The sequence below is a fragment of the Pteropus medius genome, unplaced genomic scaffold (assembly GCF_902729225.1).
Source record: "Pteropus medius unplaced genomic scaffold, Ma_sr-lr_union100, whole genome shotgun sequence".
Classification (NCBI taxonomy): Eukaryota; Metazoa; Chordata; class Mammalia; order Chiroptera; family Pteropodidae; genus Pteropus; species Pteropus medius.
Window position 1 is genome coordinate 10,640,448 of NW_024344370.1, and position 20,043 is coordinate 10,660,490.

The 20,043-nt window shown below is 32.0% G+C and overlaps 1 protein-coding gene across 29 annotated transcripts in view; it reads right to left on the minus strand.

Annotated features, from left to right (window-relative positions):
* The window catches only part of LOC120608233 (A disintegrin and metalloproteinase with thrombospondin motifs 6), a 289,732-nt gene that overhangs the window by 132,880 nt on the left and 136,809 nt on the right, over window positions 1-20,043 (minus strand). For 24 of the 29 annotated variants that reach the window (XR_005654347.1, XR_005654348.1, XR_005654349.1 and 21 more), the window contains 2 exons: window positions 15,553-15,596; window positions 11,292-11,397 (listed from right to left, as the gene is read on the minus strand). Coding sequence is in view for 20 of the 29 variants with exons in the window: in XM_039870023.1 (XP_039725957.1) it covers window positions 11,292-11,397; window positions 15,553-15,596 (150 nt within the window). In the remaining 9 variants the exon portion in view is untranslated. Of the gene's footprint in view, window positions 1-2,983; window positions 2,993-6,261; window positions 6,363-11,291; window positions 11,398-15,552; window positions 15,597-20,043 lie in introns of those variants that run through there. The other 5 variants (XM_039870043.1, XM_039870044.1, XR_005654356.1 and 2 more) reach the window with 5 other exon arrangements.

Sequence of the window (20,043 nt, forward strand, 5' to 3'; positions counted from 1 at the left end):
GGTCCCCTTCATAGAAAGAGCAACTAGCAAATATCCATAGATAAGATATCTTTGTGAAGATTTCAGAAGCCAGGTGTGAAGCAGAAGCACCCCTCTTTCCTTGAACCACAAAAACCAAGGGAAAAAAAAATTAGAAAGTTAAGGGAAGGAGTTTTACTTCGATCTCATTGCGCTTTTCTTAGGCCAGAGCAGTACTACATCAAGGGCGTCCCCGGGGCCTATATTTTCTCCAATAGAAAAAGGAAAGCCCAAGGTGGTCATCCAGTGTCCACAGCAATCCAGGACATTCACCAGAAGGCCTATTTAGATACTGTCTCATGGGGATCACTGGGCAAATCAGCTAAAGTGGAAGAAGGAAGGCAAGGCTCAAAGCAACGAGCACACATATTCCTGTTAGTGATAGCACCTGAGCAGAGATCCCAACCAGTGGCTCTCCTCATCTGTGAAGCTGAGCCAGTGGCCTCTTTTGGCTGGGCAACCTGATTGACAGTTCTGCCAGGTTTGGATCCTCAACCATAAGTCTATCTCAGACATGCACCCATTTTAGAGCCCTACCCACCCAGCAAGTCCCACCCAACTTCTCAGCACAGCCTCCAACCTTGCCTAACCAGAAAGTGTGGCCAGTGATGCCAGGAAGCAATGCAGCACATCTGAGGCCAGCACAACAACAAAATACATCAGCAGCCCCACACAACTGCTGCAAAAGATAGCAAGAGGAGATGGCTTCCTCAAATGCATAGATACCAATGCAAATATACAAAGATCACAACAAAACAGATAACAACCTTCAAGAATCAAAGAAAACTAATAAGCTCCAATAACTGACCCTGAAGAAATGAACTGTCTGACAAAGAATTTAGAATAACTCTCTTAAAGAAATTAGGTAAGCTACAAGAGAACACAGATATATAACTAAATGAAATTAGAAAAACAATGTGTGGAAAAAAATGGAAAAGTTCAACAACAAAATAAATGGAAACCATCCAAAAAACAATACAAATACTGGAGGTGAAGGATACAATGACTGCACTGAAGAATTCAATAAAGACTTCAACAGCAGACTTAACAAAGAAAAAGAAAAAAAATCACTGAATTTGAAGACAAGTCAGTTGAAACTATCCCTTCGGAGGAGCAAAAGAAAAAAAATGAAAAAAAAAGTGAAGAAAGCCTATGTTAATTACAAAATACTATTAAAAGAAACTATTTATGCATTATTATAGTCCCAGAAAGAGGAGAGAAAGGAGTAGAAAGTTTATTTATAGAAATAATGGCAGAGAACTTTCCAAATCTAGGGAGAGATGTGGATATCCAAGTTCATGAAGCTAATAGGTGCCCAAAGTTGCAACCCAAATATATCTAATCCAAGACAAATTAAAACATAATTGTCTAAAATTGAAGACAAAGAGAGAATGATAAAAATAGCAAGAAAAAAAATCCTCACAAACAAGAGAACCCCCAGAGCCTATCAGCAGATTTCTCAGCAGAAACCTTGCAACCAAGAGAAAGTGGAATATAGTCTGAAAAATAAAAACTGCCAACCAAGAACACTTGACCTGGCAAAGTTGTCCTTCAGAAATGAAGAAGAGATATATTTTTCCAGACCAAAAACAGCTGAAGAAGTTCATCACCACTAGACCTCCTTACAAGAAGTCCTAAAGGAGTTCTTCAAGGTAGATGAAAGGATGCAAATAAGTAACACGGAAACAAATGAAAATATAAAGTACACTGGTAAAAGAAAGTATAAAGTCAAATTCAGAATATTTCAATATTGTAATATGGAGGTGTGTTAATTACTTTAGTATAAAAGTTAAAGAACAAAAATTATTAAAATGACTACAGTTATAATAATTTGCTCATTGATATACATTATAAAAAGACCTAAATCATGACATGTAAACTATAAAATATCAGGGGGCAGTAAAAAGGTAATGTTTTTGCATACAATTGAAGTTAAGTTGTTATCAGCTTACAATAGACTGTTATGTCTCTGTTTTATGTAAGCCTCATGGTAATCACAAACAAAGCAAAAACCTACAGTAGATACATAAAAGACAAAAAGAAGGCTATCCAAGTATACCACCACAGAAAATCACCAATTCACAAAGAAAAGACAACAAAAGAAATAAATGAACAAAGGAATTACAAAACAACTGAAAACAATTGATAAGATAGCTTTACTAAGTCCTTACCTATCCATAATTACTTTAAATGTAAATAGACTAAATTCTCCAATAAAAAGACATAGAATGGCTAAATGGATTATAAAAAATAAGACTCCACTATACACTGCCTACGAGAGACTCACCTCAACTTCAAAGATGCATATAGGCTCAAAGAGAAGCAATGGAAAAAGATATTCCATGCAAATGTAAATCAAAAGAGAACAGGGGTAGCTAAACTTATAACACACAAAAGAAACTTTTTATGTTACTAAAACACTGTAACAAGAGACAAAGTAAGTCAATTCATCAAATAACAATTATAAATATTTATGCACTCAACACTGGAGCACCTAAATATATAAAGCAAATACAAACAGAACAAGAAGAAGAAGAAGAAATAAACAGCAATACTATAATAGTTAAGGACTACAATACCCAACTTTCAACAATGGATAAATCACACAGACAGGAAAATCAAGAACCACTGGACTTCAAGTACACTTTCGATCATAGGGACTTTAAAGACATAAATAGATCATTTGATCCAACAATAGCAGAATACACATTCTTCTCGAGTGCATACAGAACATACTTCAGGACAGATCACACAGTAGGTAACAACAAAAGTCTAAACAAATTTAAGAAGACTGAAATTATTTCAAGGTCTTTTTTCTGATCACAATAGTATGAAAATAGAAATCAACAACAGGGAAAAAAAGCAGAAAATTTTCAAACACGCTGCTGAACAATCAATGGTTCAAAAAAGAAATCAAAAGGGTAATTAAAAACTATCTTAAGGCAAACATAAATGGAAACACAACATACCAAAACTTATAGGATGCAGCAAAAGTGATTCTAAGAGGGACATTTATAGCAATAAATGCATACATTGAGATGAAAACAAAAATCTCAAATAAACTACCTAACTTTGTCTCAAGAAACTAGGAAAAAAAGAACAAATTAAGGACAAATTTCATAGATGGAAGAAAATAACAAATATCAGAGCAGAAACAAATGAGTGAAACTAGAAAAACATCAATGAAATCAAGGGCTTTTTTTTGAAAAGATAAACCAAACTGAAAAACTTTAGCTAGGATAACTGGAAAATGAAAGACTTAAATAAATAAAACCAATAATGAAAAAGGAGACATTACAACCATAGAAATGCAAGGATCATAAGAGATACTATGAACAATTACATACCAACAAACTGCATAACCTAGAAGAGGAAAAATTCTTAAAAACATAAAATCTACTAAGACTGAATCATGAAGAAATAGAAATTCTAAACAGACCAATAACAAAAAGTAAATGCCAATAACAAAAAGTATATGAATTCACTGGTAAATTCTATCAAACATTTAAAGAATTAATACCAATCTCTCTCAAACTTTTCCAACAAATTGAAGAGGAACAACACTCCTAAACTCATTTTACAAGGTCAACATTACCCTGATGTCAAATCCAGATGAAGACTCTACAAAACAGGAAAACTACAGGATGATATCCCTAATGAATAGAGAAAAATTCTCAAAAAGAAAAAAATACTAGTAAAACAAAATAGACAATACGTTAAAAGGACCATACACAATGATCAAGTAGGACTCAAACCTCAGATGCAAGGATGATTCAACACATGCAAATCAATAAACGTGATACATCATATTAATAGAACGGAATATAAAAATCTTATGACCATCTCAGTAAAGAATAAAAAGCATTTGACAAAATTCAAGTCTCCTTTGTTATAAAAACTCTCAACCAAGTGGGTATAGAGGAAACATACCTCAACATAATAAAGGCCATATGTGACAAGCCCCTAGGTGTATTATACTCAATGGTGAAAGGTTTAAAACTTTTCCTCTAAGATAAGAAAAAAGATAAGAACGTCCTCTACACTCTCACCATTCTTATTCAACATAAAAGTCCTGGCCAGACCAATCAGGCAAAACGAATGAATGAATGAATGAATGAATGAATGAATGAATAAATAAAGCCATCTAAATCAGAAAGGAAGACGTAAAATTGTCTCTGTTTGAGATGACATGATCTTGTATATATAAAATCCTAAAGACTCTACCAAAAATGGTTAGAACTAATAAATTCGGTGAAGTGCAAGATATAAAATCAACATACAAAAATCAGTTGTGTCTATATATACACCAACTGTGAACAATCTGAAAAAGAAATAAAACAATTCCATATATAATAGTGTCAAGAACAATAAAATCCTAAGGAATAAATATAACCAGATGTGAAAGATATGTACACTGAAAACTATAAGACATTGATTTTAAAAACTGAAGAAAACAGAAATAAATGGAATAATATTCATGTTAACAAATAGGAATATTTACTAGTGTTAAAAATGTCCACACTATCTAAAGCCATCTATAGATTCAATGCGACTCATATCAAAATTTCAATAACGTTTTTCACAGAAATAGAAAAACAATCCTAAAATTTGTATAGAATCACAAAAGACCCCAAAGAGCAAAGCAATCGTGAGAAAGAATGAAGATGCAGGAATCACTTCGTGGTTTCAAACTATATTACAAAGCTGTAGTAACTGAACAAGTATGATACTGGCATAAAAATAGATAAACCGATGAACAGAATATGGAGTCCAGAAAAAACCCACACATATATGGGCAACTAATATTTGAAAAAAGAATAAAGAATAGTTAATGGGGAAAGGATATTCTCTTCAATAAATAGTTTTAGAAAAATTGGACATTCCCATACAAAAAAAAATAAATTAGTCAAATATGTGGTGACATTAAAGAATTAAAAATTTTTAAAAAAATAAAAAATTAAATTAAAACTCTATCCTTCATAACTCAGAAGATTAAGTCAAAACGGATTAAAGACTTAAATGTAACACCAGAAACCATAAAACTCCTAGGAGAAAACATAGAGGAAATGCTCCTTGACGTTGGTCTTGGCAATGAATTTTTAGATGTGACACCAAAAGTATAAGCAACAGAAGCAAAAATAAACACATAGAACTATAACAAACTAAAAAGCTTTTGCAAACAAAAGAAACAGTCAACAAAATGAAAAGGCAACCTATGGAATGGGAGAAAATATTTGCAAACTAAACATCTAATGAAGGGTTAACATGAAAAAATATAAGGAACTCATACAACTCAATAGAAAAAAAAAAAATCTGATATAAAAATAGGTAAAGGACCTGAAGAGATAGATGTTTTTCTTGGGACAAACAAACAGCAAAGAAGCACATGAAAAGGTGCTCAACATCACTAATTATCTGGGAAATACAAATCAAAAACATAATGAGGTATCACTCCACACATGTTAAAGTGGCTATCATCAAAATGCCAAGAGATTATAAGTGCTGGTAAGGATGTGGAAAAAAGAGAACCCTTGTGTACTGTTGATAGGAATGCAAATTTGGTGATGCCACTACGGAAAACAGTATGGAAGATTGTAAAAAAATTAAAAATAGAACTACCATAAGATCCAGCAATCCTACTTCTAGGTATATAGCCATATGAAATGAAATCACTATCTTAAATAGATATATGTACCCCTATGTTTAATGCAGCATTATTCACAGTAGCCAAGATATGGAAATATCCTAAGTGTCCACCAATAGATATATGGATAAAGAAAATGTGATGTGTATATGCTTGTATGTGTGTGTAATAGAATATTCCATTGTGTGTATGGAATATTATTCAGTTATTAAAAAAAAAAGGCAATCCTGCCATTTGTGACAACATGGATGAACCTTAAGGGCATTATGGTAGGTGAAATAAGTCAGATTAAGAAGACAAATACTGAATGTCTCATTTATACATGGAATCTAAAAAAGCCAAACTCATAAAAACAGAGTAATATGTTGGTTGCCAGGGGCTGGGATGTGGGTGAAATGGAGAGATTTTGTTCAAAGTGTACACACTTGCAGTTATAAGATGAATAAGTTCTGGAGGGTCTCATGTAAAGCATGGTGACAGTAAGTAGTTTACGACACTGCATTGTATACTTGAGAGCTGCTAAGAAAGTGGATCTTAAATGTTCTCACCACACACACAAAAAAGAGTAATTATATGATGTGATGGATGTGTTAACTAACCTTATCATGGTAATCATTTCGCAATATATACATGTATCAAATCATCACGTTGTACACTTTAAACTTATACAATGTTATATGTCAATTATATCTCAATAAAGCTGGAAAAAAGAAAAAAGGAGAAAACACAAATTACAAATATCAGGAATGAATGATGGAACATTATTATTTACATTACAGACAATTTATAAAGACAATAAAAGAACATAATGAACAAGTATATCATAATAAATTTGATAATTTAGTTAAAATAGTCTAATACTTTGAAAGATAATTAACAAAAAAGACTCAAAAGATTTAAAAATGTTATTTCATAGCTAATAAAAAATTAAATTATTAATTAATAATCTCACAACGAAAATTCCTGACTCATATGGCCTCATTGGTAAATTGTATTTAACATTTAAGGAAGAAATAACATCTGCCTAATGTATACAAACTCTTCCAGAAACTGAAAAACATTCCTAACTCAATTTATAACATTAATTTTATACTGATACCCGAACTAGCAAAAAACATTAAAGGAAAAGTACAAATCAACCAATTTTTCTAAAGAAATTGTGCTAAAATAATTGGATATTCATGAGATGAAAAAGAGGAACCTCACACCATACAAAAAAAATTAATTCAAAATGGATCATAGCTCTTAATGTAAAAAAGTATAAAACTTCTAGACAAAAATATAAGAAAATTTTCAGTCTTGAAGTAGGCAAAGATATGTTCAGACATAAAAAAATGCAAATAACAAAAAAAATTTTTCTAATTAGACTCATTGAAATTCTGCTTTTCATAAGACATCATTAAAAATGAATGGCAGGTAACAGAGTTGGAGAAAATATTCTCATTAAGTACATATAATGATGACTTTTATCTAGATTATATTGAGAACTTACAAGTCAATAAGAAGAAAACATCTCAGTTTTTTAAAAAGTTGGAAAAGAATTTGAATAGACATTTAAAGAAGATAATGAATGACAAATAAGCACATGAAAAGATACCATCATCGCTAACATTATTAGTTCATCAGAAAATAAATGGTCAAGTAATTAAAACCACGATGAGATACCGCTAAATGCATAATAATGTCTAAAATAAAAAAGACAATAACAAATGTTGCCAAGTATCTGAAGTCATCAAAACTGTCATAGATTGCTAGTGGGAATGCAAAATTGTCTATAGCCATTTTGAAAAAGTTTATCTGTTTATTATAAAGTGAAACGAACATGTATTATACTACCAGTACTATTACCCACGAGAAATGAAAGCATATGTCCATATAAATACTTATACATGTATATTCACAGAAGCACTATTCATAATCATTCCAAACTAGAAACAATCTAAAATGTGTTATGTGTATTGCGATATTCAGGGAAAAAAAAGAACTGATACACAACATAGATGAATCTCAAAAACACTGAGCTGAGGGAAAGAACCTAGACACAAGAGTACCCACTATGCACATTTATTTTAAAAAAAGCTACAGAGAAAAACAAGCCTGATCTACAGTGATAGAGAGTAAATCTATGGTTGTCTGGTGCCAGGGAAAGGGGAAGGAGGGTGGAGATGGTAAAGGAGACAAGGGGCCTTTTTCGGTAACAAAAATGTCGGTATCTTGATTGTCGTGGTACTTACATGGTTATATACATTTGTCAAAATTCATTAAACTGTACACAAAATGGATACACATTTATTATATGTAAATTATACTTAAATAACATTTTAAAGTCTATTCATGGGAAAGCAACTCCTCCAGAAAATAGAATACTCCTTAATTCATTTTATAAAACTAACATTATTTTGATACCAAAACTAGAAAAGGCATTAAACTTCCAAATACCTTGGTGTATGTTTATTATTAACCTTCTATTATGAAAGCACAACACTGATGAAGCATTTAAAGACACTTAGATACTTGCAGCAAGAGAACTGAAGTTTAAAGAAAACTAATAAGAGCTTCCTAACACAGGTAACTTAATTTACAATTTTATCTTGAAAGTTTTGCCACATTTCTAATTTTTAAAATTTCATCTCCTAACCGATCTTCCATAGAAAGCATATTCCTATTTGTAAAACCAAACACTGATATTGATTTCCAAAAGCAAGATCAATATATCCCTATAGCTTTCAGTACAACTTTAACACTTCTTTAATTTTCTCAAAATCAGAGTTATAGTTTACTCAATCACAATTAAGAAATAAGTGTCGCATCTAAAAGATTTATGCCTATTTAGGACTTATTCTTATTTGTGAAAAAAAATTAGGTATAATGAACTCCCATACACACAACATCAAGATTATTCCTGTTTTATCTTTCACTTTTTTCCCTTTCTTTTAAAAGAAAATCTTAGCTGTCTTGTCACTTCAGTCCTACATACTTCAATGTGCATCCCTAAAAAACATAAATATTTTTAAGATCTCTTTTAAGATTATTTTTGTACAGTGTAGATACATTAGTAGTTTTCTCAAAACACCAGAGGTCTGGCTGAATTCTTGCCACCTCTCTTCAACATCATAATTTCTTCAACTTCTGAAACCTATAGCAACTATATAATTAATGAAAAAAACTTTCAAAGAACACTCTTTTTATATAGTTTCATTAAATGCCTTTGGCTTTTAGCCTACATTAATGGTAGACATGTCATTTAGATATAGAACAAACCTCATTTTTTCATTTGACAAAGAAACTAATTTTTTTGTTTTATTTCTCATGGAGAGAAATAAAAGTGGTCACTAAGTCCCAGTAAAGAAAAAAGTTATCCCACAGCTGTCTAAATGGATACTATATCCCTACACAACTATATATGGTGCAAAACCATATTCTAAATAATTTTTTAAAAGGCAGACAATATTCTCACAGTCTAGTGACTCAGTAGAGACTCTTCTCAGTAATTCGTGGTCAAATATTCTTCACTGCGATGAATCTGCAGATATCCTCACATCACTTAACATTCATCCTACTAAATGATACAAGTTATAAAAATTCAGTATACTTTATCTGAAAAGTATACTTGATATATTTACCATGGCTATTGCTTTGTTTCAGGAAGAATCGAGAGCTCTGTATTTTAATGGCAACATGAGTTGTGCCAGAGTTGAGTTGCTAAGTTCCTTAAAGCTAAACCGTAAGATCTTAAAATCAAGTAAAGGGATCTTTAGCTATGAAATAGATTTTCCCTAACTGACCAAATAAGAATTTGACATATTGAAAAAGATAATATGTTAAACAACATATCCTGTCTAGTGGTCTAGGGGAAAGGAGAAGAGGGTAGTCGCATATTAATCAACTGTACATGGAAAGAAAGAAAAGTAATTTTTAGTTTGTCAAATAACATTTCTGAATGGAAGCATTTCTTCTGGCTCTCAGTATAAACGATTTTGTAGACTCCTGCCTTTTTTTAACACTCACACTACCAAATAAGAATTAGCCATGAAATAAAGTTACTCCAAGGCACATAAATCTTAAGAACTACATTCTACTTCTTTCCCAATTCTTCTACTTACATATAAAGTATTCATCTTAGGAAAAATTCAAAGGAATTACCCATTAAGCCAACAAAAAATCTGGGAAGCCTGAGAGTAGCTCGGTTAGAATCTTCTAAAAGATACAGAGATAAACCCTCACCTTGGCTACAGTGCATACGTTGGCATTGACTAACTTGTGACTGCATGAAGTAACAGTGCTCTCATACATACATTATTCATCCGCTATATTACTTTTCCTGACCTTTCAATTTAATTTAATTTAACAGAACCTATTACATTTAGTCTGGCTGCATGAGATTATGACAGACATTAATGAGCCAGATTTTTAAGCGCGTCGAAGATAAACTGACTGCTTAAGAGGGCTTTCCCCTTTAGTTCCCCTGCTGTGTATCGCAAGGGGAACTAGGACACCAATATTTTTAGGACTTCATTAAAAGTATAATACTGGTTTGTCCCCATGTCTGAATCAAGTCAGGTTTGAAACTTGCTGGTAACTTGAAGTTACACACAAATCAATACCAATTTGGTAAAATTTAAATTGCAATTTTCAAAATAATAAACAGATTGACTCAATTTTACTCTCTATTTAAAAAAAAAAAAAGCTGAACCACAGATTTATCTCAGGATTGACCTCTGAGGCAAGTGTATAATAAACATTCTTTTTTATTGGTTCTTCCGCTGCACCACCCATTTCTCTACCAAAAAAGCAGACTGTAAAACTTATATCATGCAAATGTCAGGAGTTCTTGCAAACAGGCTGCTTGTTTGAGTTAAAAATGTTTGACTATCTTTTTAAAGTTTTCAAACTTCTCTCCCTCCACATGAGCAGGCTTTTATATTTACTACTGCCTGCTGCTTGAAGTCAATTAAGGGCTTTTTTGTTGTTGTTGTTATTGTTGGGAGGTTGGAGAAGGGGAAGCCATAGAACAGTTTTGGGCACACATTTATTTAAAACAAATATTAAAAACTCTAGATCCTCCTAAAAAGTAGTGAGGATGATATCTCACCACTCATGTAACATCAGTTTGGCTTTCTTTCTTTTCAGTGACATACAAGTACATCTGAAAATACAAGTTACATAGCAATGAGTGAACAAACTTTATGCCTGGAAAAGGTATGCTTAGGGCTGTACGAAAAGTGAAAATTCAAAGTACATTTTATGGTAATGGTGTCAATGATGATTTTAAAATATATAGGTGTTGTCACTTGAGGAAAAGAAAGATCATTTCAACAACTTGACTTTGAGGAACCAGGTGTTGAGTAGACTGTGCTAAAGCTAAATTATTTCAAATGTATATAATAACAAAACTTTAAGTGTGGTGCATTCACTACTCCAAGAACACTAGTCATTGAATCAGAAAGATTAACAAGTCTCCAGTTCTTAAGATGATTTATCTCAATACTCCAAATGATAACATTCTCTATAGAATCAGACAAAAAAAGCAGTAAAATATGGTTGAACACATGCGTTCCACACAGTAGTTATGAGTTGCTCAAAAGAGCGAAGTTCTAAAATTTATTTTGATTTTCTTAAACTCACTCACTTGTGACCAATCTCATGTGCAATGGTAAAAGCTGAACCCAGGCCAATGTCTTCATTAATGCTGCAGCTTCTTTCAGGCTCACACATTCCAGCCACGGAGGCCAAGCCTGAATAAACAGAAGGAGACACAAAGGGTCAAGCCAAGGTGTTTCAGTCTTAAAAAGCCCATACTTATAAATGCCTGGATTCTTTTTAATAACCTCCATGCACAGAAGGAGCAGTTGGCAAAAGGTTAACTTTCTAGTCATTTGCAAAATCACTGGGGGGAGTTTCACTTTGCCGGCTAGACATTAATATTTTTTGAACTGCAGTCAGTGCTGGAAAATGTCTAGACTAGGGGTTAGATTTATAAATTTTACTTCTGGTAACTTGGGACCACCTAGTAACTTGAGCCAGAAGAGGGAATTCAAGAAAGCATTTCTATTTTAACATTCTACAGGCTGTAGAAAGCAAAATATATCCACATTATTTTTCTAAAGAGATCTGTTTAAGTTTAGTGGGTTCATAAAAATATACAAGCAACTTTTTAGTTAACAAAAAAAAGGGAATCCCAAATGGTTTTCAAAATGACATTTTTATAAAAACAAAAATGAATGATTCAAAAGAGAAAAAAGAGAACTGTTAAAGATGGGAGATTTTTGCATTTTTTTAATCATCTGAAATTAGTCCTGATAGTGACGCAACAATTTCTTTAAATATTTTAATGGTAGGAAAGTCATTCACACATTCAGTGTAGTTCTCCCCTCTCCCATCCCCCTTCAATGCATTCGCGTTTTACTAATAAAGCAAAAACTACGGTGTTAATTCGCTGACTCTAGTGAAATGTTATGTTACTCAAAGTATTCTTCCTTTGGGAATTTTAGTATGTAAAAGCTTTAATATTTATTTCCAAATAAAGATCATGCTCTGTGAATTAGTACATAACTTTAAAACAGTGCTTAGAAAAAATAATTTTTGTGCAAACGATAAAATGCCATGTGTTATAAGAAAATAGATGCCAACTCATACTTAACACACATAAAGATAAAAGTTATTTAGAAGACATTGAAGGAAAAGTAGGAAAAACACTTCATGTGTTAGTAGTCTACTATCATCATCCAAGTATTAATAATTATCTTCCCACCAAAAGCGATTTTAATCCAATTCAGTGAATACCTATTGAGTTTAATAAACAATATTCTGTGCTAGGTACAATTTCCCAGTTATTCTAATTTGGAATGATAAAAGATGTTCGATTCATATTTTTACTGACAAGAAAGCTTGAGAAATTGTTTCTGAGTATCTTCTAATATAAAACATCAACATAATAACCCCACTGGAACATAGATGAGGTTAGTGCTGGATTTGCTTACAGATTATTTACTTTTCCTGCTGTTTTATGTGGAAGAGGCAGGAGTTGGGGATGGGGTTGATTTCTGCCTCACAGAGTTATTATAAACACTGGGGTCACCCTTGTGCTGCCCCTTCCATCCACTTCGAAGTCTTGGGATGTGAAGAAGATATAAAAAAAGGGACTAGTTGGGGCAAGGCGACTTAATTGTTTTAGTTAATCAAAAACATTTAATAAATGCTAGTTTCAAACTCCAATGAGAGAGAGCAAGACAGAAAGAGAAAGAAAATAAAATAAGTTTGCAGCACGTTATCTGGCTTTAAGCTTTTGGGTTCAATATGGACCATGATATGGGAAGAACAAAGCCACTCAAAACTGTTTCTGTTTTGAGCTTTATCAAATTTGTTTTTATTTTTTAAAAAGAATTACTAAGAATAATTATTGTTAAATTACATTTGTTATATTTCCAAAAATACATTCTTTCATGGGTTAGCTTTTCATTTGTCATTGTTGTTTGGTATGTGCCATGTGACTGTATTTTGAATTGAGAATTCTCAATGACACCCCAAGGTATATTTGCAAACACAGACAGACTTCTATGTCTAATATAAAATTGTTAGCTCTACTGAAAGAACAACTTAAGAAAGAACATGTTTGGTAAATAACTACTACTTGTTGAAAATATAAAGGTAAATCTTAACTAAAGCAAAAGAACAATCTAAAAGCTAATGTATTTGCACAACCTCCCACCATTTTCTGTATTCCTATAAAATTGAAGCTGTCAAAGTTCTTATGTGTGATTGTGTTAATAGGAGTTTGATTACTATTTGGGTCATTTAGATTTCCTCAGTTTGATGGCCACAATTTGCACCCTTAAATCTACTTAGCCATGTTACAAATGGTCATCAGGGGCACTAAACAAGAGAATATGAAAGAATCAGCATAAAAATCAAGGTGAAAGTTACCAGAATGGCCACTCAAAAAGAAAAAAAACTGATCAATTCTGATAATATATTTTCCAAATAAGAAGATCAGTCAACACAGGTATAATAGATATATGCAGTTCATGTAGTTTAACAGACAGTATAAAAGATAATTTATAATGGTTTATAATTTGAAAAACAACATATTTAGCTTGCAAATGCATTGATGTGTATTGATTCTAGAAATTAATAAACTATCAAAGTTTGAACACATTATTTTGAGGGAAACAAAAGGAGAAGTAGGGTAGGAAAATACCTCAAACTACTTTGGCAAAAAAGACAATAAAAAGTACTACGCAGTGTTATTACTAATGTTCCAACGAAGAACATATCTCGACGTAAATAATCTACCTTCATAAAGCAGAATAGAATGTGTATAGATATGTACATACTTCCTCAAATACATATATATACCAGAAATATACAAGCTCTAGCTTGTACGTTCTTTGAGACTTAGTGTCTACTGTATTTAGATTGATTAAGCACTTAGTAAATGTTTTCAGAATTTGATCAATAACAGAGAAGGTAAGTTAAACAGTATAGGTAATTTCCACATTAAATAATAATATCAGTTCATTTTTTATAGTACTCCTTTACTAAAAACTGTTATATTTTCTTAAATGATTTTAACAATATCCCTGAGGCATTAAGGGCAGATATTGCTTCTACTTCATAGATAAGGAAGCTAAATAAACTATAAAAGGTAATGTACTGGAACTGTCAAAACCAGTGGTTAGTTTCCAGTTCAAGATCTTGTTAACCTAAAACACTACACAGAAAATCTTTTTCATATGAGCTCTCGCAGCAGAGAGCTCTTTCTACATTATGTTTTTTAACTGGCAAACTTCTCCATCATAATACTCATCCTTGGCAAACAGGAATTTCTTCTTTAGCCATAAATCCTGAGGGAAGTGAGGTAAGAGAGGACTGAAAGGCAGGTAAAATCATCAAGAGAAATTTTAATCTCTGAAGAGATAATCAACTGAACTCCCCAGCAAGTTGGGCAAGACTTTTTCTCTCTCTTGAATTTAATCTTCCCAAAATTCTTATGAGGTGCATAGGAATAGATTTCTTAATTATTCCTTTACAGATAAAAAAGTTGAGACTTGTCATAGAGAAACCAGAGAATTCACCTTCGGTTGCTTAACTTCTGTGTCTGTAAAAAGCCTCTATGATACTAAAAAAAAAAAAAAAAAATAGAAAAAAGTTTCTGTTTTTTAAAATAACTCTAGTTGCTTAACGATTTAATCTACTTGAAAGCTACCTTTCCCCCTTCCCATTTGTATTTCAGTTAACTTTTACCAGTATAAAGTTATGCTCTGCAACAAAATGTGATTTTTTAAAATTCTGTAATACTACAGAAATGCTTTTTAAAGAACAAATGATATTTGTGGAGCACAAAAAAAAAAAAAAACAATCCTGTCCTCTCTACTACTGTCTGTAATATTGTATAAAATTACTTTTTTTGCTCAGGTACTAAAAATTTCCAATATCTTAATTTATGAGGATATACTATTTCCATCAAATTGTTCCCAAAAATAGTACTGTTTTCAATACTTCTTCCCTAAGTATCACCAAAGTTTTTTTTTTTCCTTCCCTTTCTTAGTCTGAGATTTGAAGATGCTGGTTGCTTTTATTTGCTCTCACACTCACTGGCATTTTTGGAAAATACATTATAGAGATGAATTACATGAAAATGAGTGGTAACTTTTTAATTTATCGTCATTGGTGATTGTGAATCATTTTCTAAGTTGTTTTTAATCATCATTCTACTTGTTTCCTGCTAAGTGACACATCCACAAAGGTCAGATTTAACAATTTTTAGGAATAATTTCAGATATGTCAGAAAGGAGAATGACAATAAGTAAACCCATTGGACCGAAGAGACAATCTGAATTGTCCACCTTTTATAAAAACAAACAAACAAATGAACAAACAAAAAAACTTACCCAGTGTTCCACAGGGCTTATTTTTATAAGTGCAGATATCATATCTATAAAGGAAAAAAAAAAAAAGAGAGATGAAATTTGTAATCTGATCAAATTTGTAAAATATTTTCACATATTCATCACATTTCTTTCTTGGAACTCTGGTTGTCAAACCACAATCAGTGCAATTATGAGCAGCCAGCTGGAGTGTTGGCATTTTCAACACTCTGGGGGACACACCGCCAGCTACACTACACTCGCAGTCTCTGGCTGCAAGCCAATGGGACACCTGCCAGTGAGAAAGAAAGGTTAAAGTGGACGTTTGTAATTGCAAGTCCCATAAAACCATCTACCTTACTGTTTTGAAGCTAGAATAACTTCTCTGCAGACTGCTACTGCTTCTACAAAAAAGCAAATGGATGGCTTTTTATTCCCAATCTCTTTTAAATCTGCTGGAATATTTTCTTACTATAGCTAGAGACTGTATTTTATACTTCTGAACTGCAAGCACTATTTGGAGTTCTTTCAACTCTAACACAGGTTCTTGGGTTTTTGTTTTTTAAACTAGTGCAATACTAGCAATAGAAATAACATTGATATCGCATAGTTTTCCTAGTTGTATACCAGCAATTTAGCTTGGTTAAAATACAAATATTTTAAGTGATTTATAATCAGCTAAACAAATAGCTCAATAGGAAACTTTCCTAATGTCGGCCAGACTTCTAACTCTGTGTTGAATTATAACTCAGTACAAAAGAAGGAGTTCACAAATATGCTGCATATTTTAAAATATATTACATTGAGAATGCTAAATCAATATTGGTATAAATGCTTATTTTAAGCACCTTTATAATATTCCTATAAATTAATTTTTAAGACCAAAAGTATACAAAGTTTCTCAAGTGAGAATAAAAAATAAATTTAAAAAGACTGAACATTTTTATTTGCCTATATTTTATGCTAGGAAGAAAAAGCTTTTCAGGAAAAAAATAAAATTTCACAAATTATAGGAAAATCCAAGTTGTGAAAGTTCTCTTTTATTGTACATAAATGATAATCAGTCCATACTACTGGGGTAAGGGGTTACTACTTAATCCTCTGATCAACTCTTCATCTTCATCTTGTTCGAACTCTACAAATCTTGCTTCCTTAGATTTGAAGAAAGGCATTTCTTTTCCTCTTGCATAACTATCTCTTCTGACCACTCTCACACTCATCCTTTCTCTTATCTTGTAATTGATAAACCACAGGATTGTAGTATCTGGTACTCTCTTGAATGTAAGATATAGAGAGGGTACTTTGTGAATTTACTAAAGCACCGGAAAGTATATTTTGGGTGTCTCAATTGATTTATCTTGTGATCACAGTGTGGAATGCCTATATTACATGGACAGAACCCATACTAGCAGTCTTCAAGAAAATATAAACAAAGACTTTCCAAGGGTAATGCAGATACAAATGTTTAAGTAGAATGTTTCTAAATCCTCAACTTCCACATGTGCCTGTTCCTAAAATTGACCCGCCTGAGAATGCACCTGTAAGCCATCAGTTTTCCTTTCCTCTTTGCCTCTCATAATTGCCATGTTTCTACTTTACAAAAAAGAGAGCATACTTCTCTCCCATCCTAAACCTTATTATGGTATTTTGTCCCCTGGGTATACAAGTCTCCAAAGCATAATGCAAAGGAATAATTCAAAAATGCATTGATCCTAGGGATAATCTCTTATGAGCAAAGCAAGAAAAATTAAAGGGGGTGATGCTTATTTCATCCTGGCAAGACTATATGCCTTTGTACAAGTCTGTCTGACTGCTTATTAATCTAGCTATATATCCATTTCACAATTACAATTCAGACGTGAGATGGTTGTCATGTAGTGTGTTAACACATTCAATTTGATTTAACAAATAAAGTCAGGCTTGTTATTGACAAACAAAGTCAGACTTAGCTAAGTAGTTTAACAATGAGGATTGATTTAGCCAATTAGATTATATGGTGAACATTTTTTGTGTTTCAATGAAAAAGGCAACTCCAAAGTTTTGACAGAATGTATTTAAAGCATATCTACAACATATAGTGTGTTTTAAATTACAGTCTCTGTGGCTACTTAAACTTACGATAAAAAGTATTTTAAATATCAACTTTAAAACATGTGAAGTGGTATATCACTTTTCAAACTTATTTTAGGAACCAAATTAAGCAAAAAGTTTGATGATCACAGACAAATACAACTTGTATTTCCACACTATAGCAATCTCTTCTCCTCTCTTCTCATCACTCTCATTTTGTGTACAGCTTTTATGTTATATTTCTAATGAATATTATTTCATTCTATCATGACTGCCCAAAATACCCACATAAAGACTAAAGCCATCAACAAATAATGCAAGCTAAAACATCTTAGACTAAAATAATTCTATTTGCATTTTCTTCAGCTTTCCTCAATACTCTAACGGACCTATAGAATTCTCTATAGGATCTTCTATAGGGAAAATACATGCCATTCCCACATGGCTTTTGCATTCAATTCAATTCACACTTTAGCCTTCTCTATTCTATATTCAGGAAGAGCAATTATTATGATCTATGCATTACTTTCAATACCAAATACTGAAGAGCAACATTTTTACATTCATTCTTGCATACAAGGATTTGCTAAGCACTCATCATATGCCCAGGTATATAGCGTTTGTTATATACCAGAATCTAAAGATATTAGTTAGTTATAGTCTATTTGGGAAAAGACACATAAGCAGGTAAGTTACAAAATAATGTGTAAAGATGATTAAATAAGTGTAAAACAGTTAAACATATATACAATAAAGACAATATTTGTTAGCTATTCTAACGATGATTATTGCCATTGTCAGGTTATATACAAAATACTATGAAAATACAGAGGAAGAAGTGATTCCACAATAGAAAACTAGGAAACAGATTCATATAGGACATAAAGTCAGAAACAAGGTTTAAAGATATAGCCAGATAAAATAGAAACGTAAAGGCATTCCAGGCACAGAACAAGATAATCAAAAGAACAGGGTCTGGAAAGGGTAAAGCATCTGTAGGAAACTATAAGTCCAGAGAGGCTGAAACATTGACTGTAGAGAATAAAATATCAGAAAATGAATTTAGAAAGTTGGTGTTGGGAGGAACAGATTATTAAGTACTTTCAATGCCAAACCAGATATTTTTTCCTATGGGCCAAAGAAACTTAGAAAATATTTTGTAAAGTAGGAAAAAAATGTAAAGTATGTTTATATGAGTGTGTATACAAATTAAGTTTGTATACAGATAAAAAAGCCTGCGAGGATAATGGTGGGTATAAGAGGTAGGAGAGAAGGGAGAATATAATAATTTTTACACTATTATAAACATTTCTATATGACAAACACTTAACCAGAAAAAGTTTCAGCTATGCCTGTCTCTGATGATCAACACAAGAAATAATTGATTATTAGTCTAATGAATGTTTAACAAATAAAAAATGTATTTTTCATTAAAGGAAGAAATAAGTGGCTTTCCAGACTTGTGGATTGGCCAAAATATTTCAGAGGTACTCCTCCATTCTGCATGAATACATATAAGGATCCAGCAAACTTTGTAGGCTGCACACAGGTAAAGCATCTGAGATTTGTCTTGTGTGTCCACTCATTGGTTTGGAAGGTCATGGTGCCAGATGACAAATAAAAATAACAGAATTCTGCCTTAAGATATGTTCATGTACCTATCGAGCGCATTTTTCATGCAAGGCATTGTCAGAGCTCCTAAATATCAAAAAGCTGGAATGTCAAGCATGAACTATTTTGTTTCTTTAATAAATATTTGAATGCCTAATAAAATTTCATCTAAAACTTCTTTTCATTATAACTGATAACAATGCTCACTCACAAACTATAAGAGTTTGCCTGACCATATTATCTTAGGTCAGTTTGAAACAATAAAAATTCCTGATTGATGGAAGGAAGAGGTGATATGGTTAATAAGAAAAATAATTTATATATGGCTATATCTACCATGATATATACTTCTAAAAGATGATTCTTCTTCAGGCTGTTCTTATAATCATAAATAAACATTAGCCATGGATTAAAAATTTTACAGTGTTACCCATGAATTACATAATACAGAATCAAGTTGTATTTATTTCAAAATTGGGAATGATGAATCTAAAAAAACAAAGTTTCTCTTCAGGTAAACTTCCTCAATTATACTGAATTTCCACCTCAATGTAGAATTGATTTTAATAAAAATATTTTCCAAACCCTGATTCCTTGTGCTTGCTCGACACTGTTAACTGTATGTAACAAAATGTTCAGCATACCTTCGAAGCAATCATTTGAAACATTTTTAAAATTAAAAATTGCTTTAATTCATTTACTTTCATATTTTTGAAAACTTACTATTCTTTCACATTTTACCTTTCCTAAAATTTCTTTTTGTGTGTTATTTCTTATTCCACCCATTCTCTCATTATGTTTCCTTCTTTTTCATGTAGGAATTTCTGATTCTTT